A 23301-nucleotide genomic window follows, 5' to 3' on the forward strand; every position below is an offset into this window, starting at 1 on the left:
CAGTAGGTTGTTCTAGCGGCCTCATTTACAACGGTTAATTTTTTCCGGAGTAAGTCAATACTTCCTGAGATAATGGCCCAAACGCTAAAATGGCTATATGCAAGAAAACTCTAAAACTGTTTCATAATTTTCTTCCAAACTTTGTTTAACGTAATTTAATATTTCGAGACCTTTATGAAGAAGTTCGATTACTAAAAATTTTTGTCATATAGCAATGATTTTAAAGCAAACTCGTGATACAAAATCAATATATTTTATATACGGCATAATTATTGTGTTTGGTTTTGATGTTTTTTTTTTTTTTGTCATTGTCTTGTTTTTTTTAACTATTTAGAATTAAATTTAAAAAAACTATTTGGGGGAGTGCTCACATGAACCACAAACCGTAGGGTGAAATTACCAAAAGTTGTGGTATATTTCACTATTTGAAATAAAATCAATTCATATTTTTTCAGAATTAATTATGTAAAATGAACCTTACAAATATGTTTCAATCTATTCGGACTATTAGGAAACTTAATTAGTTGATTGTTAAATTTAGATAGAAAACGAATCCACGGTCAATCCATACATTTAAAATATGTCTTATATCATTCAGTATAATAGAACCTGAACCTAAATTCTAGGGACTGTTGTACTAAAAAAAAAGGTTTCACTGCCGCAACGGCGTGTTTCCTTAATTTGTTATATTGGTCCCGGTCCACACTTATAGTAATTTCATTGAAATTTTGACATGAAAGTAAAAGAAAATGTAAAATAAAACGGTCTGATTATTTCGGTGTAAATAGACCCATTAATTGTTGGGTCTTTAATGTATATAAAGAACACATTAACGTCTAACATGGATAAAACATTTTAGAAATTCTCACAAATTCTTTACATGAATTAACTGAATTAACTAAAGCGATGAGAAAATACTGAGGAAAAGTTGGGAAAAACATCAAACTAAACATTGAATTTAGAAATAATGTTGTATGCTTGGGAAAGAAAACATTCAATAAAAGAATAATAATTCTGAGGTCCAAAACAAAATGCTAACGATTATTAATTTCTGTTAATTTATGGTAGGCTGTCATATCAATGCATTATTCAAAATCGTAAATAGGAGAGGGGTTAGTGAAACATAAAAGATACCAACTAAAAGGAGTTAATATGTACGAGAGGATGACATTTTAATATAAAAGACATCGATCGATTGAACGATTTTGCTAGCTAGTTAGAGATGTTAGATGTTCGAGAATGAGTAGTTGAGAAGGGGTGAGGGAGGGGGAACAAGGAAATTATGGATCGAAATAAAGGCAATGAGGAAACTAACGAGAAAAAAGTGTTTCCGTTTTTGATTGTTCGGGGGTTTTTTTTTTTGTTAAATAAGTCTTTCTGGCTTAAATTTTAGTGTTGAAATATTTTTTTCTGTACTTACATCGTGCTGTTGTTGTTGTAGTTTAGAGAAAGAGTTGGTGGTGGTTGTGGAGATGAAATTATTTTTGTTGGTGTTTTTATTGTTGGTTGTATTTTTTTTTGATGATTGTTGAAGAAAGATAGAGAATTTTTTTGATTTCGTTTCAAGTTTTTTTGTTTGTTTCGGTTTTTTGTTTGAAAATGGCGTTGAAAATTTTGATGAGTTTAGATGATGAAGGGATTTTGTCAGCGGAGAATTGAGTAAATTTTGAAGGCGAATGACAATTCATTTCATTTGGCAAATTTTGAGTCAGATTTTTTGTGAAAGATAAAATTGTAGTAGTGGTGATATTGAATAGTGGTGTTCAATAGTGTTGGAGATCGTGGTGTTGTCAAAATATAGAGTATTTAGTTGGGTTTGTGTAGAGGGGTGGTGGTAGTGGTTCACAAGTGTCATTGCAGGGTAATGTTGGTGTTGTTTTCAGGGTGTTTCAATTATTTCGATATTTGCAAATAATTTTTTTGTTGATTTGTTTTGTCAGACCCCATTTTCGTAATTTCATTTCATATTTTGTTTGTTATGGTCGTTATGGTCAAATTGTTTTCAATCGTACAGACACACATTTATAATAAATTATGAAAAAAAGGAAAATTAAAAAAAGAAATATATGAGATTAATTATATTCAAAATGGCTTATGATTATATATGAGAGCATATTTTTTGTTAATTAAAAAACATTTGTATATAAATATCAAACAATAATAACTGTTAATTAATTTATATTCCCATATAAATAAGTTATTAATATGTATGTTATATTTATAAAGAGAAAATATATATTTATAGAATATTGTTGCTATTTATATATGTATGTAGTAATTTTTATATAATTTGCATTTTAAAAAACCTATTTATAAAAACCCTTAAAAATTATATAAGCTAAGCTTCGTTAAGAAATAAATAATATAATAATGCATTAATTCCTTTTTTTCATCATCATCATTATCATTTCACAACATAAACTTGGTGTAAAATTAATTACATTGAAGTAACCCCTTAACAAACACAAGACATTACATAACATTTGTTCGGGCATAAGGCAGAGTTGGAATACCTTTGTTAAAGCATATTGTTTTAAAAATGTATGTATAACATAACGTATTTATAGTTTCGCAAAGCAATAACGTTAAATTATTCTCTATTAAAAGTGTTCTTTGCTTTTTCTTATTTATAAGTATGTTTTCTTTAAACATGGCCTAACAAATTATTTCTTTTTTTTCCTTTTGAATATTTGCACACAGCATAGTAGTATATATGTAATAGTATATAACAATATTGACAATATTTACCCCAAATTCCATCCATAGTGCATCCACAATACTGCCCAATACTGTAATCAAATCGAAGATATTCCAGGGATCTTTAAAGAAATTCTAAAAAAAAATAAATAATAACATTAAACATCATAAACACATATTTTAGTTATTTTATTTTTTCATAAAATTTATGGCTTTTTACTCCCAATTTTTATAAAGACTTTGCTGAAATTTTCAATGTTTCCCTTCGATGAAAAATAACCCTTCATTTTCGTTACAGTTCGTACACCTTACCTTTATGCCAAATGCTATTAATTTCATTAAAGTTTCCAGTGAGAAGAAAAATGTTAAAATCAGATTTAGGATGATCAATATTTCATTGTGTTTCGGCGGTGCATCATGATACTACAAAAAAATTAAAAAAAAAATTTGGAAATTTGTATAAAAAATTAATTAAAGTGAAAGAAACCAGTAGCGGATAGAAAATAAATAAATGATTTGGATTTTGGATAAATGCATTTGAAATCAAAGATGGAACTAAAAATGAATGATTTTTGAAAAAATAAAAGGTAAAGGTTTGGTCAAAAATAGTCAAGCACAATTTATACGTGGTGCAGGCCGGTATGAATTTAAGATTTGTTTTAATCTTTGCTTAACTTGAGCAATATTTTTGATTGCTTCTTTCAGCATTTATGTGGACGTTTAACCAGTTTCTTGAGAAGTTATTGTGAATTTAGAAAACAAGTTTCATGGACTTTATGTGGATTTTAAGAATATTGTACATTTGTACCAACGCTGATCGAGACTTTGCAAATATTTTTTTAAAGACAGTTGGTGAAATTTTAAAGACGGCTTTTTGTTAAAGTAATTCGGCATAATTTCAATAAAATGTAAAAGATACAAGCATTTGAATATGGAATTCAATTATCTAACTTTCGGGAAAGACAGAGAAACAGATAGTTTAGTTTCGCCACAAATCCTCATTAGCTCATCTCATCAGCTCTTCTGCCATTTTGTATCGACACTAGCTCAAGAATAAGTATGATGGGTAAATGAGAATTCCAAAAAATCGAACTGGAAGTAGTATTTGTTTATATACAAAAAAAACTAGTAGATCTTCTGATTACATGTGGTGAAAATTTAAAGAACCCATTTATGATTTTTCCAAGAAAACAACCAGTATTTAGTAGGTCTTTTATCATCTGAAATGGCACTTCACTACTCTTAGTAATTATTTTATTGAAAAATATTGCATAGTTCTGTGAAGTATGACCGCCTAGGAAACACTGTGTTTATAAAAGTGTTTTGCGGTATTCACTCCAACTCGAAAACGACTGGACCCATCAACACACATTTTGTGAGCTTATTAAGTACCTAATAATCTTGCCTGGGTGACGTAGGGGATGGAAGATACCAAGGAACGGTCCTAAACGGCTTTAACATGACAAAGCCCAGGATTTTTCTTGGTCCCTCTTTCATCTCAAGTGGACACTGACCTGCCCGTGGTGTCACCTGGGGAACTGCCTTTAACACCCGTTAAAGGTAGTGAGCTAACATATGCTGCGCGTTCTCCCATAAGAACACTAAAAACTTGGGTTTGGGCGTCGGGTTAGTAACCCTCCCCTAGAAAAAACAGCCTACTATGATGGCAGATGTACTTGAAAAGTACAAGGCCGACATTACTGCAATACAGGAAATACGATGGAACGGGAAAGGCGTCACAACAACACCTAAAGGTGACGCACTGTATTATAGCTGCCATGACACAAAGCATGAGTTTGGTTGCGGATTTGTAGTTGGTCGGAGGTAGAAACGTCTGGTTTCCAGCTTCACCTCAGTGAATGAAAGACTCGCAATTCGATTAAAAGCAAAATTCTTCAACATCAGCATTATTTGCGCTCATGCTCCCACTGAAGACAAGGACGAACAGACCAAAGATATATATTTTACGAGCGCTTAGAAGAAACTTATGACCGTTGCCCTGCCCATGACGTTATATTTATACTAGGCGATTTTATTTATTTATTTAAACGTTGCGATTAATGCCAAAATTGGAAAGGAGAATATCTTTGGCCCAACAGTCGGGAAATTCAGTTTCCACAGTGAAACATCTGACAATGGTATGAGGATGATAGACTTTGCAGCTGCAAGAAACATGGTAGTTAGCAGTACCAGATTTAAGCATCTCGATATTCATGAGGGCACCTGGCTGTCGCCAGATAAAAGAACAAGAAGTGAAATTGATCACGTTGTGATAGATGGAAGACATGCATCAAGCGTGTTGGATGTACGATCGTTCCGAGGTGCAAACATAGACTCGGACCACTACCTTGTTGCAACAAAGGTACGTACCAGATTAAACGTAGCAAACAAAGTGCGAACAGACACAACACGGAAGTTGGACATCGGTAAGATGCAATCACAACAGATAGCCACAGCACATTTCACTCAACTGGCCCAACTGCTTAATCAAAGCACTCCTCGTCCCGATAACATATCAGGACAATGGCAAAACATTGCCCACTCCATGCAAACAGCCGCAAAATCAGTACTTGGATACCAGAGACCTCCACTAAGGAATCCATGGTATGACCGGGAGTGTCGTGCTGCTACCGAAGAGAAAAATGCGGCATATAGGGCTACTTTGCAATCAGTAGCAACTCGTAGCGCACGAGAGAGGTATCGGGAGAAAAGGAGAGAGGAGAAACGTCTTTTCCGCAGGAAAAAGAAAAAAAGCGGGAGTGTGAACAAATCGAGATGTACAGGAGACAGAATGAAGTCGGAAAATTCTACCAAAGGCTTTGGAACTGGCACATCCTCCTGTATAGACCAACAAGGTAATCTGGTAACTGATACAGATAGTGTGCTAAGCATTTTTCCGAACTGTCGGTATCCAATAGTAGCGAAGTCGACGAAGATACCACAGATCCAATCCCATAAGATGGTATTGAATGTATACCACCCGACCAAGATGAGGTAAAGACCGCAATAAACCGGCTGAAAAATAATAAGGCAGCAGGAGCTGATGGCGTACCAGCCGACCTGTTTAAAACCGGAGGCGACACGCTGATAAGGTGTATGCATCAGCTAGTTAGCTCCATCTGGCAGGAAGACGCGTACCCGACGATTGGAACCTGAGCAACCTGTGTTCCGTCCATAAGAAAGGAGATACGACTTTATGCTCCAACTATAGGGGCATAAGTCTACTCCCGATTGCCTACAAGATCGTGTCAGGGAACAACTAAAGCCCATGGTCAACGAAATAATTGGACCTTACCAATGCGGCTTTAGACCTTGCAAGTAAACCATCGACCAGATATTTACCCTGCGGCAAATCCTGGAGAAGAACCAAGCGATGCAGATCGACACCTACCACCTTTTTGTCGATTATAAAACAGCCTTCGACAGCCCGCTACGTTCAAAAGTATTCCAGGCCATGTCTGAATTCGGTTTTGTAAAATGGCTTCAACTGACACGAGATCCTCAGTTAATATAGGAAAGAACCTCCCCGAAGAATTTTGTACCAAAAGAGGTTTCAGGCAAGGAGACAGCCTCTCGTGTGATCTCTTCAACATCCTGCTGAAAAAGATTATTCGAGAGGCAAACGTCAAAAGAAGTGGCACAATATACACCTTTGTGAAGGTCGAAGGATAATCTGCTTTCTGGCGGTAAACGGCGGGAAGACTAAGTTGATGGTGTCGACGCGCAATGCATCCATAGAGATCGGACCAACTGTTGACGTTGGTTCCTATATTTTTGAGGTCTTAAAAGACTTCGTCTACCTCGGTACCGCCGTGAACCCAACTAATGACATCAGTTGTGAAATAAAAAGAAGAACTGCATTGGCGAATAGATGCTACTTTGGCTTAAGTAAGCAGTTTAAAAACAAAGGCACATCCCATCAAACAAAAATAACGCTTTACAAAACACTGATACTACCCGTGCTGATATATGGTTCTGATGACTGGGTACATGCTCAAGCAGACAAGGCAGTGCTTGGTGTGTTTGAGAGAAAAATTCTTCGAAAAATCTACGGACCAATCTGCGATGACGGTGAATATCGACGTCGCATGAAACACGAGCTGTATCTGCTATACAACGACATCAATATAGTTAAACGTATTGAGATGCAACGATTGCGTTGGCTAGGCCATATCATAAGAATCAGCGATGATGATCCCGCTAAAAAGCCGTATAAATATGAGCCGCTTGGCGGTGCACGAAGAATTGGCAGGCCAAAGAATAGATGGCACAAACAGGTGGATGAAGAGATGACAAGGCGCGGTATTCCAGAAAGAGAAGCAATAGACAGAGAGAAATGGAGATCTTTTCTTAGTTTGGCCTATAGAACAAATGTTCTGTAATGGGCCAGCTAAGTAAGTAAGTAAGTCGACCAAGACTGACTTCTTTAAACCATTTTTTATAGTGCTATAGGATGGTCCTTTATCTACATACAAAGATTTAATTTGATCGATGCTTTCTTGCCGTGATTCTCCACGTTAAAAGTTGTGAAAAATTATCGGAAGAATATGTTTACAAGTAAATTCCATTTTTTTTTTTTTTTTTGGAAAGTGATTTTTTCAAGTCACTTAAAACAACACAACAGATAGTCGTATGTCAAACTGTCCTGAGTACGCTTAGGCTAAAAACAGTCAAACTTTCCAAAAAAATGTCATTTGACGCCTGGCGAGACTGCGTGCTGCCTAGGCCGCAAGCTTTTCTAGTTTCCCTCGTATTCACAATGGTGTAGGGTGTCATATTGTCTGTCCCACCAAACTTTAATCCTTTCCTTACTTTTTTTATTTACTGACTGCATTTAAATGCGGTTTTTGAAATTATTTTATTAGCCCTATTTGACTGATACTGTTATCTATTAATATTAAATTCTAGCTTCAAGTATATATAATATCCCCTGCAAATTGAGGCAAATATAAAATTGTAAAATACAGAATATTTTGCGTGCATGAAAGCCAAAAAGGCTAAGGAGTACAAGGAGTATAATAAAAACAATTTTGTTGGAAAATGTATGTCAATTTTTCAGAATATCGAAACTCGGGCTTCGCCAAAACGGAAATATGTGAACATGGAAATATTGAAAATAACTTAACTGCCGATAATGACAAAACGATAAATTATTATAATCAATACATGTATGTGTATTAAAATGCAGGAAAAAACATATAAAATACTGTAGTACAGTGGTTCAGAACCGTTTCTTCCTGATCAAAGTTCTGTATTTTTTGAACTGATAGAGATATTTTACCCGTTCGACAGGTAACATCTTATGGTTTCCTTCAAATTAAATTCCGCTAATATTCTAAAGAATTTAGAGAGAAAGTCAAAGAAATTTTTTTTAAATTTGGTATCATAATGTCAGATTTTTATATCTTACAACACTATGTGGAAAGGGTATTATAAGTTTGTTTTGGTAAAAGACCATTACTAAAAAAAATATTTTTGGTCTATATTTTATTTCCTGGAGGGTATATACCGGCAAAGTAGAACTACTGACCTTTCCCCCTGATGCAAATTGCAATAACGTGTCTACTAGATAACGGGCCTACTGCCTATAATGGGTTTTGTGTAGAGAACCACATTTTCCCATTCCCAGTTTTTGCATTATTGCAAATTATATGGTGCCCTAGCGTATTAATTGTCCAATTGGATCTTTATACATACATTGCAGCATGGGTCGCATTGCCACAGTTTTTCAAAACGATTCCCCACCTAGGCAACATCAAATTTCCAACGGTGGCAAATACCCTTCAGTAATGTTGGCGACATTTTCTAACTATTTCAACCATGTAAATCTTCTCTACAAGCGGCGTCTTAGGACACGCCGTTCGGACTGTGGAGATAAACTGTGGGTCCTATATCATAGAGCGAATATGAATCATGGTGCACTCACTAATTGATATGAGAGAAGTCTCTCTCGTCCCTTCTGGGGTGTGTGTAAAACAATTATTATATTATTACACTGTGCAACACGAAAAATATTAACCATATTCTGACACCGCAGCGTGATAGAAGCCCAAAAATTGAAGACACGTGTCTCGCCGTTTTTCCCTATCTCATCAACTTTCGCGGTTATAGGCCTCCAAAGGTTTGAGGCTTTGGTTTAAAAAAAGGGTAATTTTTCAAGACTATATCTTCCAAACCGTTAGGAATTTTGAATTTATCCCAGAGGCAAAGTTGTAGATCTTGTCTTAAGGAACAAAAATTGTGAACACATATAATCCATCAAACTTCATCTGCAAGGTCAAAATCGCCAAGGTCAAATTCCTTTTAAAATGTTGTCTCGGGTTTTGGTCTGTAGCTATCAAACCGATCAAATTTGAATCAAACAACCAACTACAAAAACGTACCTCAGATCCCAATAAACATCTTTCTAGAACATATGAACTCTGTATAGACGGTTCTTAACGGTCAAAATAACAAAGCAAATGGGATTTTTATCCTGTTTTCTCTGGTTCTGGTCCGCAGATGCTAAACCGTTCAATATTCAAGAAAACAACCAACTGCAATAATGTAGCAAAGAGATTAATGAACAAGTTTTTGGAACATGCGAAATGTCTATGAACGGTCCTTAAAGGTGAAAATAGCAAAAAATTTTTGAAAATATAAAATTTTTACACTTTTTTCTCCGATTCTGGTCCAAAGATACCCAACCGCCCAAAAATTTAGGATACCGTCAACTACAAAAATGTACCTAAGATTTCAATAAACAACCTTCTAGAACATATGACAATTCTAGGAACGATTCTTCAAGCTCAAAATTCGATTATTTTAGATCATTCTTTCCTGTTCAGGTCCGTAAGTAACAAACATTTCAAATTTGCTTGAGTTTTTAACAGTTTGTTATTTTCAAACCTGAGCAGGGGGAATGTTAACAAAATTTAATTGTTCGTGAATTTCAGCCCTAAGAATCATTCCTAGAATCTTCATATGTTCTAGAAAGTTGTTTACTGAAGTCTTAGGTACATTTGTGTGGTTGAAGGTATCCTTAATTTTTTGGCGGTATGGTATCTTTGGACCAGAATCGGAGAAAAAAGTGTAAAAATTGAATGTTTTTAAAAGTTTTTTGCTATTTTCACCTTTAAAAACCGTTCATAGACATTTCGCATGTTCCAGAAAGTTGTTCAATGATGTCTTTGCTACATTATTGCAGTTGGTTCTTTTCTTGAATATTGAACGGTTTAGCATCTGCGGACCAGAACCAGAGAAAACAGGATAAAAATCCCATTTGCTTTGTTATTTTGACCGTTAGGAACCGTCTATACAGAGTTCATATGTTCTAGAAAGATGTTTATTGAGATCTGAGGTACGTTTTTGTAGTTGGTTGTTTGATTCAAATTTGATCGGTTTGATAGCTACAGACCAAAACCCGAGATAAAATTTTAAAAGAAATTTGACCTTGGCGATTTTGACCTTACAGATGAAGTTTGATGGATTATATGTGTTCACAATTTTTGTTCCTTAAGACAAGATCTACAACTTTGCCTCTGAGATAAATTCAAAATTCCTAACGGTTTGGAAGATATAGTCTTGAAAAATGACCCCTTTTTTAATCAAAGCCTCAAAACTTTGGAGGCCTATAACCGCGAAAGTTCATGAGATAGGGAAAAACGGCGAGACACGTATCTTCTATTTTTTGGTCTTCTATAATACTGTGGAGTCAGAATGTGGTTAATAAAACATGACTCAAAAAATTACACACAGCCAGAATCCACAAAGTTATTTCTTGCAATAAGTTTATTTGTTCCATAAAGAAGTTTTGATTTGTGGAAAGTAAATTCCCTTCGGGTAGTGGTATAGAGTATCACATGTCCGACTATAGCCCTGGTTTACTTGATAATTTATATATCTTCAGTTATTGTATGATGGTAGTCATTTGGAGGTAAATTAACCATTTTTATGGAAATAATTAAGATTCAAAAAAAGATTTTTCATATTATATTTGAATATCAAAAATTCTACTGATTCAAAAGCAACATTTTATCAACTTTACTTCAACCGCTTCTTTCGTTAGAAAGAGTTATGTCCACAGAAAGTATTATGGTCTAAAACTAATATTGACGATTATTGAATGACAAACTTAATATACCCTTCATCATAGGGTAGAGTTTTATACTCTGCACTGGCATACAGGCCATAAATGCGTGATTAAAAGATTTTCTTAATTTAAATAGTAAAAATTAAACAAACTAAAAAAATCCTGCTGATTTGTGTCTTTTTCAAATTTAAATAATTATGTTAATTTTTTAAACTGTTTTTAATGTGAAAGCAATTAACATGCTGTTTAGTGCTATATAATAATAAAATTATACAATCTGATTTGAATTAAAAAATAAAACCCATGTCACCGCTCGATTATTTAAAGCCTGTTCTCAGCGTTAGCCAGCAACGGAGTTAGTTTACATTGTTTAAAAGGCATTATTTAAACTTACCTTCGAATGACATCTCTCATAAACAAATAATTGGCAAATGAAATAAGCTAGCTTTGAATAAAATTATTAATTTGAAACATAATGTTAATAAAATAAAATATAAAATAAATTTAATACATTTTCTTAAGAGTAAACATTGTAAATTTCAGCATTTGTTCAACATTTTTACAGCTTTATAAATTAGGGCATTTCTTTTGTTGCATTATAAGCCTAAGTACAATTTGTACATTTTTGTTTTACATTATTTAAAATAGAAATAATTACATATTTCAATCTAATTTTTTATTTGTGTTAATTGTCTACGTACCTTTACACCGAATCCGATGATTTTCAGTACTGTTTCAACACTAAACATTCCCGTAAATCCCATGTTGATATATTTCAGCGATTTTTCATACATCTCACCTTGATTATGATACTAATAACAATAATATTATGGGTAAGATTTTTTGTTTGTAAATATTAATATATTTATAAAGATAATCAATCAATTTTATTAAAATATTTTCTAATTTTAATGGGGAGAAGGGAATTCTGCATGAAGTATACACGTGAATGGTCTAATGCAAAGTGATGACTTCTTATGACATTTGACAAATTACTATATGTATGTATTGAATAAATGAATAATTAACGACATTATGTGGGAAATGGGAATATGTTCATATAAAACAACTAATAAATATTTAATAATGCTTTTGCTGTGAATTCAAAATAGTGTAACGTAAACATAACCACAAACAAATTAATGAAATGAAAAATATTTAAATTAAGGACTATACAGTTTTTTCACATTATATTACTTGGTAGTACTTGTTTCTACAGATTCTATCTTTTAAAAACAATATGTGGTTCTAAATATAAATGACGACGGACGTGAATGCGTGATTTTCTGAGAACATACATACATATTTAAGTATGCAAAATTTATCACATTATTTTCGGTAATCTAATTCCCGCATTTTGAACTTGACTTGGTTGGAAAAACAATTTAAAACGTTCAGGCACTAATATCATACTATTCCTGACTAGTGTTGAAAAAATTGGCGGAAGGAAAGCAAACCAATTTATGTGTTACATATGTTTGTATATAGTTTTCCTGTATATCCCGGAATGCATGCTCCGGATTATTTTGGTCTCCGCAGGGACGGAGCAAAATCTGGGTTTGTCACATCTGCATCCACCACACTCAAACTTCGGTGAGGTGCCATGGATACCGGGAGTGGTTGCATGTCAGGGGTTGCTCTGGAGTTGTCCATGTCAGGAATTACGACAGGAAATATGTTGTTGTATGCAGCGTGAACACACTCATCACTGAGTCGCCAACGTATACAGAATACCAATAGTGCCCCCAACAGAAACTGCACCCACCACACTTAACATCAACCGTTGCATTTCCAATTGCTGAGAATGCATCATTTTTGCAATTTAATTGCCAGTAAGATCGAGGAAAAAGTTCAACAACAACTGCAGCTTACGAGTACAGCGTTATGATGGTGACAAATTACTGAGGAAGGATCACACCAGAAGTGAAGATGGGGAATTATCTTTCCTATTGCACCAGTATGTTCAATACAGACTATCACGCCTGAGCCTGGCCTTAATGACCCGTACATGGAATGTGTAGAGGTAGCTGTTAGGTGCCGAACTGCCGAGGTAAAGTTGCTTAACATATACATCCCACCGATAAATAGCTGTACTCCAGGTTATAGACCCAACATAAGCCCGTTTTTGAAAGGTCATAAGCATCTGGTTTTGTGGGGCTTTGATGCTCATCATGATATGTGGAATTCTGTCCTCGGAAATGATTAGAGGGTATAGGGCTGATTAGATCCACGTTTTGCAGGGTCAATTAGGTAGCCCCTACCAGAAAAAGTGGAGAGTGTCACAGATATAACCATCGTGACATCTGGTCTGACAAATGACGTAATGTGGCAACCCGTCATTTCTCTTGGGTCAGATCATCTTCTTATAATTGTCTTTATCAGTAGACCGCCCGAGTTCATAAACTCTGAACGCCACACTTTTATCAATCAGGGAAAGCTAATTGGCCTAGTTTCAGAGAGTTCACTAATCACTGCTTCAGAGGAAAGAGGACGTTCCGAGACATCATCACTGCTGCAACCGCTCGCCATATAACTGCTGGTCGTGTACTAGAAGTGAGACCTAATTTCTCGACAGAGGCAGCGGGACTAGCAAATGAGTGTGATGAGCTTCGTCGAGCTAAGCCCGTAACCCCAGAACACTGAAAGTTAACAGGTTGGTCGGTTGGCATAATCGCAACAAGTGATTAAATCAACTGAAGAGTTGCAACATTTGTGCAGCAATAAGTAAATTGTGGCCAACGGTTAAGTCACTCTCGAGTTCTAGAAAGAAGGAAGATATGATTTCACTCATGTGTGGCGACGTTACGCAGACTAACCCGAAAAGGTATGCAAATTAATTTAATCTACAACTTATTGAACACCCCGGTTATGGCTGTACAAAGAGAAGAGTACTATGTCGAGTTAGATCTCTTCCTGCCAAGGACGAACCATCACAATTCTCAATGGATGATGTTGCGAATGTCATCAGAAACGGTAAGTCACTCAAAGCGTTGGACTGTTATGGAATCTCCATGGTAATGCTGAAACAGCCGAGGACTCAACCAGAACAGGCTGGACATAGCAAAAATCTTTGAGCAGACTACCTTCCAGCAGACTACCCTTCAGCCAAGTTTAAAATTGTGAATAATCAATTATATGTATGGACACCAGTCTCACGTGGAAATCAGAAACAAGAAGTCCAAGCCCCGTAGAGTGAAACAGGGTGTTCCAAAGGGTGGGGTGATATTTCCGGAATTGTTTAACCTCTACCTCTTCTGTATTCCACCCCCTCCAAATCGTGACGTATGCGAATGACTGCACGCTCTTGGCGTGAGGTAGCTTCCCTGATGTCATTTATGAAAGGCTGAACTCCTATTTGGCTGATTTTATCACCTCTTCCACTATATGCAAAAAACCGCTACGGCCACTCTATTCACCTCATGGACTGCAGAGGCGAACACTGAGTTGAATGTCATGGTCGATGGTACCAGAATTCCGTCCACTAACTACCCCTAGATTCTAGGGGTAGAATGACAGCATGTTTACGTTGCTTGAGCATGATATAGCTGGATGTAGGAAGATGGTCCTCAAGTCATAGCCAGCAGCTCTTGTGGTGCAAATAAAGGAACCTTGTTGACCACACATAACACGATAGGCCTGTCTGTGGTAAGCTATGCGCGTTGGAAAAAGTGTAACGCGTTAGAAAAATACCCAAACCTGTACGAATGCCGCCCTGAGATTCGCAAAAGCGTGCCTCCTCATGTTTTCAGAGGACTATCTTCACGAGCAGACAAAAATTCTTCCAGTACAGCGACACAATGGCATGCTCTCGTTACAGAACTGTCCTTTTATTATATTGTATTTTATTTTATTTTATTTTGTTTTATTTTATTTATTTTATTTTACTTTATTTTATTTTATTTTACTTTATTTTATATTATATTATTTTATATTACTTTATTTTGTTTTGTTTTGTTTAGTTTTATTTTATTTTATTTTATTTTATTTTATTTTATTTTATTTTATTTTATTTTATTTCATTTTATTTTATTTCACTTTACTTTATTTTATTTTATTTTATTTTATTTCATTTTATTTTATGTCATTTTATTTTATTTTACTTTATTTTTATTTTATTTTATTTTATTTATTTATTTATTTATTTATTTATTTATTTATTTATTTATTTATTTATTTATTTATTTATTTATTTATTTATTTATTTATTTATTTATTTATTTATTTATTTATTTATTTATTTATTTATTTATTTATTTATTTATTTATTTATTTATTTATTTATTTATTTATTTATTTATTTATTTATTTATTTATTTATTTATTTATTTATTTATTTATTTATTTATTTATTTATTTATTTATTTATTTATTTATTTATTTATTTATTTATTTATTTATTTATTTATTTATTTATTTATTTATTTATTTATTTATTTATTTATTTATTTATTTATTTATTTATTTATTTATTTATTTATTTATTTATTTATTTATTTATTTATTTATTTATTTATTTATTTATTTATTTATTTATTTATTTATTTATTTATTTATTTATTTATTTATTTATTTATTTATTTATTTATTTATTTATTTATTTATTTATTTATTTATTTATTTATTTATTTATTTATTTATTTATTTATTTATTTATTTATTTATTTATTTATTTATTTATTTATTTATTTATTTATTTATTTATTTATTTATTTATTTATTTATTTATTTATTTATTTATTTATTTATTTATTTATTTATTTATTTATTTATTTATTTATTTATTTATTTATTTATTTATTTATTTATTTATTTATTTATTTATTTATTTATTTATTTTTTTATTTTTTTTTTTATTTATTTTTTTATTTTTTTTTTATTTATTTTTTTATTTTTTTTTTATTTATTTATTTATTTATTTATATTGTTATCTTTTTATTTTTTATTTATTTATTTGAAATGTTTATAATAATAAAAAATTACAATAAGATTATATAAAAAATAGCAGGACAGGTATCCTCTACCCAGCCATCTCAGAAGCTATTTATATGATCTACAGGGAGAGAGGTCTGACGTTACAAGATACTTCCTTTCGATAAGCAAGTCTTTCATGCATATGCTGTTGCAGAAGACATAAACAACTTATTCACACGATTGAGGCCCCCGGAATGCATCCCGCATACATAGGTATATCGCAGCTGAAAAAGTCAGCTGCCAAGAGAAACCAGATAAGCGTTGGCTCAACTATGTTCCGTCTAAATTACTGATGACTTTTTCACATTTTCGTAGAAAGAATTGAATTGATCCCCTGGAGGGGTGAAGGCCCTGCTCTTTCTACATCTTATATTTTAAGAGTTGATATTTATACAAGTTGGCTAAATAATGTTTTTTTACATATTTGATTTTATGTTACGAATTTAAAAATAATGTTATTATGGAACAACAACAAAAAACAGTTATTGTTAGACAAAAAACAATGTTTTACAAACCAAGCACAAATAATACAACATAAATAAAAAAATTAAATCAATAAATTTGGTTAATATTAGCCACACTAATTTACACGTATTTTACAAAGGTAAAAAAGAAAAAGACACAGTTTAATTTCTTTACGTTCATTGAATAAGACTTTGATTTTGTAAAATTTTCAGACATAAAAGTAAAAAAAACAAAATTATCATTTTTATTCCATCTTAAATAAAACTAAATAAACATTAAATAAATCGAAAACATTATAGAAAATATAACATAATAAAACATAATGACATATAAATATAAATAATTTCTCTAAATAAAACATCACACTGACAACTAATTGACATTTTTAAATGACTAAATGCATTTTTTTGAAAATCCAAATACACATAAATTTTTGTTTTTTTTTATGATTTTGTGAAATATGAGAATGATGGAGGAAAATAATTTCGGATTTTCTGTAACTTACCTTCATCATCAGCAATAAAGTATTGAACACAATTAGCATCATTATAAAGTATTCGAATGGTGTCGATACGACAATACGCCATACTTTGTATTTAAATGTATTACGATTTTTGGGCATATAACGTTCTAATGGACGCGCTCCTATTGTAAAGTCTATACATGATTTCTGTAAAAAGAGTTTTCAATATGGGATTAATTAAAATGTATAAAGTGTTATTTATAGAAGAATGTTAGTTTTTTTTTTTGTTGTTGAGTAGATTTTGTTTTGCTTTTTTTACAGAGAAGTTAGAACACATTGCCAAGATTTGTTACAGCAGAGATTGTACAGACAGACGTTCCACACTTATGAATATATTTATTATTAGTATCTATAACTAATTTTAGTTAATATCAGACCATGAAAAAGTCATCACTTAAACTTTAAAAAAGAAACTTAATAATAACAATTTGTGTAAAACTAAATAGACAAGTAAAGCAGGTGACTGTGTTTGTTTTGTGTTTGTATTCCTAATATTAAATTTAAATGTGTTCGTTGAGAAGAAATCAGATGTTAAGATCTTCGGATTATATCCATTTGAAATATTGCGGGAGTATTATATCTTATTTTCAATATTTGACATTTATTGGGGAAGTATATTCTTTCGAGATACTTGCCCTTTCACCACTGGTATATGATACTATTTTTGTGGTTGTATAAATAATAATTGTTCCACAAACATCCCATAAGGGACAAGGGAGACTTCTCTCTGGTTGTATAAAACTGATTACATATTTAAGGGTCGATGTTGAATGCGAACCCCCCAAAACCAATGCACCCACAAAGTGTAAACAACTGGTCCTGGGAGATATTAAAATCGATGTCATGGAAAGGAACATAAGGTCAAGGTAAGAAGATATTGTGATAGATCGCGTGACATATCCATAACATGGTCTGATGAATGACGTTACTTAGCAATCCGTCATTTGCCTGAAGTCAGACCATTTACCTATCCTCATCTCCATCAAATGACCACCCACTTTATAATCACTGAACGCTGTATTTTCTTTAACCAAGGAAAAACCAGGTGCAAGGGTTTAAAGAATTCACCCTCCAAGGCTTTAGAGAACTGCCCTACACGCAGAGAAAAAAGTATGATTGATCCAACAATATTCGAAGAGCAAAATAGGTATTGTAAAGATATTGTTAAATTCCAAATGTAGTATTGTAATTCCAACAATTGGGTTTTGTTAAATCCAAAAATAGTTTTTGTCAAATGGACAATAGTTCTCTCTTTTCTTCGACAATTTTTTCTCTTCTCTCGTTATTCGATGCCGTGTTGAAAAAAAAAATATGGTGAGTTTTGTTTGTATGACATGATGCCTTTATCTTTGTTTTTGTGTGTATGTATACCAACAATGAAACTCTTGTTTTTATTTGTTTCATTCTTCTATCTTCATTGTGCTTTGAGGTTTGGTGTTATACCGGAGTTTTTTATGGTGTTTAATTATTCCTTATGTTGTGGTGGGTGCTTGTGGCTCTTTGTTTGTCTTTGTTGTCAGCCAATGCAGCAAACCATGTATTGTGTTCATCAATGATTGCAATATTATACGCGACATTTATATCCAAGTTATATGAAAAGTGTATATGAGAAGTATATACACTCAAATCAAAAATTTCTGGGCTGGTTTTCTGGGTTGACAATACTTTTTGTAAACAAAATTAGATTATGATAGTTCGTACAATCGGTATTGTTAACGATTTTTACAATATTGCGGAAATTCGAAAGTTGTTTTGTTTCCTATGTTTGGAACAAAAGATGGTATTTTTGGATTTGGATTACAATGTTTGAACAAAACAAATACATTTTTGAACCCAAAGCAGATATTTTTGTTCCAACAAAAGCGAAAAATATCTCCATCAAATGACCACCCACTTCATAATCACTGAACGCTGTATTGTAGCCAAAAGAAAAGATAAGAACTCTCTAGTATATTGCAATAGCATTGGAATGCTCCTTCAGTCCGTTTTGGCCTTGTGGATACAAAACATCAAGTCAAAATCGGGAGGCTCAATTTTCGCCGTAGACATAAGGTGTAGTGGACTTTTTTGCTCAGAACAATCCCAGGAATCAGAAAGGCGAAGGACTCAATAAGGTGATTTTCCTTCCATACAAATCGCCACAGTTATGATGTTCGGTTAGCAGAGAAGAATTTTCGAGGCATCATCACTCCCTCTCGCCATATTCCTGCTAAACGAATACCTGCAATAAGACATAACTTTGTAAATGAGGCGACGTGATTAGCGAATTAGCGAGCACCGTACGAACCCAGAGTCAAAGAGCAGACATTGGAAGTCTATAAACTAGTCGGTGAGTACAAACGGAAATGTGGATAGAGCATCTGAAGTGCTGCAGCATTTTAACCGGTAGAAATAAGAGTTAATTTCGCAGCAGAAGTGACGGGATTAGCGAATGAGCGGGATTAGCTTCGCCATACGAACCCTAGCAACCTCAGAGACAATAGTCGGTGAGCACAAAATAGGTAGATCAGCTGAAGTGCTGCAACATTGGAACCAGTAGAAGAAAATTGTGGAAAACGGTTAAGGGGAAAAAGATGATCGGATATCTCTCATGTTTAAAGGTGCATGGGTTGTTTTAGACGACAATTCATTGACAAGACCGATAACGACCGGACGAAGAGAAGCGTTTTCGATCTCTTCCGGCCGAGTAGAAACCTCCACAGCCTACGATGAGTGACGTTAACTGAGGCCCAAAATCATGCAATGCGCTTGGACTGGTGATGGTGGTACTAAAGCAGCTGTACAAGCCAGTAGTCGGGTATTAGCGCAAAATCTTTAACTTATCGTTAGTCACCATAACAGTTTCGGAAGCCTGAAAATTTTCATTGTGGTCTTGTTATCAACGCCAAGGAAAATTAAGACTTTATTCCTCCCCCGTTACGGAGTTCGACTTCCGGAAGCTGTATTATATCACAACAGCACTGAATGCCATTTCCATCTGAATAAAGCATTTGATAGGGCCAGTGATGCTAAGCTGTTTGAGGATGTTGAATATGCTACCCTCCGGTTTTTTTAAAACGTTGGGTCACCAACTATATGCGTGATCGCTAGTCATACGAGGAATTCAGAAAAAAGAAGTCCAAACACCGTAAAACAGAGAGTTACCCAAAGAGGGGTGATATCTCCGGAGTTGTTTAATCTCTACCTTTCTGTAACTCCACAACCACCCGACAGCATTGAGATAATTACGTACGCTAATGGCGTCAGGTCTTACCGTTGATGACATTTGTAACTATTTCATCGATCTTGTTACGTTTTTCCACGCTAGGAGTACGATAAAATCCTCCACTAAGTTAGCAGCAGACGTTCCCCCTGAATGTGTAGGTCAAGGAGACAATAACTACAACCACTAATTACGAATTCGTAACGAAATTTGAATGGAGTGGTTGACATAATTTCTGAACGAAATGTCGAAGTAAAACCTAATCGAATTTGGTCAGATCTCGTTCAGAAATCGGAAGAAAATCCTTGGGAAATTCGAATTCGGAATGAAATATGAACGAAATTGGTTAAAAATCTCTTACGAAAAGCGAATAGAAATCGGAACTATTTTTTTCGAACGGTGCTTCCGAATTTGTTCAAACGTGTCGGGCATTTGACATTTGATTTGCTGAAAAGCTGTCCTGCATAAGCATGATTTGCCGACGTAGTGAGAAATGTACAAAAATATAAAAGGGAAGTTCTAGATCAACAGGCATAGGTTTGAGTGATTTTCATGCAGATGCAGTCGAGTAGGCTATAAGAACCTATCGTATAAATACCATCCTCGGAGTTCATACGCCATCCTTGGCAGAGGAGAACAACAGTTGCCTCGACAAAAACTAGAGTTGTTTTAACGCAATTAAAACCCAGTTGGTGCAGCCGCCTTAAGCCTATTGTGCCAGGATTAACTGCGTAACGCAGAACATCTGTCCAACGGTCCAGCCAAACCAACTCCTGTTTCTTTACGGACTTATCTTATTCAGGTGGCGTCATTTTTGAACTTTGAGTTGGATGCAGAACCGAATCAATAAATTAACAAGTAAAAAAGTATCAGTCGACAAAGATATACCCTCAGGTTGTGTGAATTGAAACGTCACTCTATTAACAATATCAAATCTACGGATAACGGTTTTTGTGGCCCTTTTTGGAACTTGCCGACAAAAAATATATTTGGTTTGAAGCTCAAAACTGTTGCGGAGGATGCACTTGAAAAAATGGACCTATATAGTCCATTTTGGAAGTGAATCTCATTTTGATAGATATTGTGCCCACCAGTAATTTCAGTTGGTCTGGAAGCATGGACTTGCCCACTAATATCGAGCGGTTTTACAGCTTTCGTGTTATTTACTCAGGAAGTAGGGACTTGCCCCTGAAAAAACGAGTACCGTCGTAATGGCAGCGAATTCAATCTACAGTTCCGTTCGAGAGTTATCGTGCACTCAAACCATTACACTTGGTATCTTAGAGATTTTTTACAACTTCGGGCTATTTTCTCAGGAAGTATGGACCCTCCCCTGGGCAGCAAATACAAGTTGTTAAATCGAAGCGATTTGAGAACAGGTCCTGAACTGAACTTTTCCAAAATTTTGTGTAGGAGGTACCGATAGAGTCCATATTGGAACCTCATCCATATCTGGTGGAAATTTCACGATATTCAAAGTATGGACCAAATCGGTTGCTACCTTTAAGAGTTATCGTTCGCACAATTTTTCCGAACATTTTCGAACTTTTGTGAGGGAGGTACTTGAAGCAATGAACCGATATGGTACATCTTCAAACTTAAACTAAGTTTTGACGAAATATTACGAAGGCCAAATTTTGCACCAAATCGGTTCATCCGTTCGAGAGTTATCGTGCGCACCAGCCAGCCAGTCAGACAGACGGACGGACATTGCTAAATCGACTCCAAATTGTCTGAAACGGATTTCGTCCTAACGTACTTGGGTTATGAAACCATTATTTCGATGAAAGTGTATATACGTTCGTTAGCATAAATGCTGAGGGTATAAAAACAAATACATGTGTAGTAGATGTTACAACAACAACACAGAGTTACTGTTTGGTCCGGTTTATGGGCTGGATGACGGCATCATCTGGTCGTTTTTTTTAAAGTGTCATTCAGGCAGTGTTTCCTATTGTGTGGTGATATACATATATGTGGTTTTAACATGACGGAACCACTTGCCACACCACTAAAGGATCAATGGCTCTTTTGCGCGTCACATTCAATGGCCGTATTATCTCACATGGTGTCGTCACATGGCGTCATGCGATTTGGTACCGTTGGACTTTTTCCTTTGAGGTTATATAAAAGAAAATGTATACGTCGATCTGCCAGCAAAAATTCAAGACTTCAATAATACCTCAGCACCAGACAAAATTTGCAACATCGGATGCAGGTGTGCCACGGTGGTCGTTTCACCTATATTAAGATACGTCGCTCTGACTATGTAATAAAAAGTAGGTCCCATATCATTGAGCTAATAAGATTCAGGGTGCACAGATTGATATGAAGGAAGTCAGCCTTATCATTTCGGGAATGTTGTTGGAACATAAAAACCATAATTGAACCGTACAAATATTGTAATATTGAAATGAATAATTTTCTAACTATTTTGGGTCTCATTCAAAATCAACATCGGCTCTTAAAATTCAACCAACATTTACATCAGTTTTTAGTTTCATTGTAATCTTAACATCTGATTTGTTAACAACTCAATATTTGTGTGCCCTTAAACTACTAAAGCTATGTATGTTGCATTCAATTTATTAATTATCTAAATAAGCGTTTTATTGCGTTTTAAAACTAATTATGCTTTGCGGCTAATATTCTCGTTTTTTTTTTTCATTTTGCATCTAAAAGCTTCATACAAACCTTGTTAATTGCATACAGACACATACACATATCTTATGTTTAAGACAAAAGAAATAAATTGCTTTGCTAATTTTATCGAAAACATTTTATTTTGCACAAATTTGATCAACAAAATAAAATGTTTTCGCTAAAATCATGTCATATTGTGAAAGTTAATAATTGTAATTAAAAACTTTTTATCAACTTCCGGAAAATGTTCAACATTTATACACATTAAACATAAAAATTAACAAACAAAAAAACATAAATTAAAAGATAATTAAAAAATATGAATAAATATAATAAAATCTATGAATGGACAAATGGTTGGCCGTTAAGGTCTAGCATCTAGGATATCTAGAAGATTTTTTTCTTAATATTTTTTTTTCATTTATATACAATAAAAGAAAATCAACTACGTTTGTGTTTTTTTGATATGAGAGACTAAAACTAGGCACAATGATTTTGTTGTATTTTTTTGTTTCTAAAAATTTCGCTAGCAGAGTAGAAATATTTTTGGAAAATATTTTTGAATGGTATTATTACGCTAAGTGAAATGTTTGTATGTTTTTTGTTTACTAATATGATTCTACTTAGAAAGATAAGAAAAACATTTTGGGAAATTTCTAAGAAATTTTAAAATTTGTCTAAATTGGGAACACACCAATCAGCCTTTTCCTGAAATATTGTTTCCTTTTT

General features: G+C 33.7%; 1 protein-coding gene across 1 annotated transcript in view; it reads right to left on the reverse strand.

The window, feature by feature from the left end:
- The window catches only part of cac (calcium voltage-gated channel subunit cacophony), a 541297-nt gene that overhangs the window by 142290 nt on the left and 375706 nt on the right, over positions 1–23301 (reverse strand). The window contains exons 18-21 of the mRNA XM_073975285.1: positions 16710–16874; positions 11470–11580; positions 2749–2832; positions 1421–1426 (exon numbers count right to left, since the gene is read on the reverse strand). Coding sequence (XP_073831386.1) covers positions 1421–1426; positions 2749–2832; positions 11470–11580; positions 16710–16874 — 366 coding nt within the window. The remainder of the gene's footprint in view (positions 1–1420; positions 1427–2748; positions 2833–11469; positions 11581–16709; positions 16875–23301) is intronic.

Source organism: Musca autumnalis, unplaced genomic scaffold (genome assembly GCF_047663935.1).
Source record: "Musca autumnalis isolate F117 unplaced genomic scaffold, ASM4766393v1 scaffold_3, whole genome shotgun sequence".
In the NCBI taxonomy this organism is placed as follows: Eukaryota; Metazoa; Arthropoda; class Insecta; order Diptera; family Muscidae; genus Musca; species Musca autumnalis.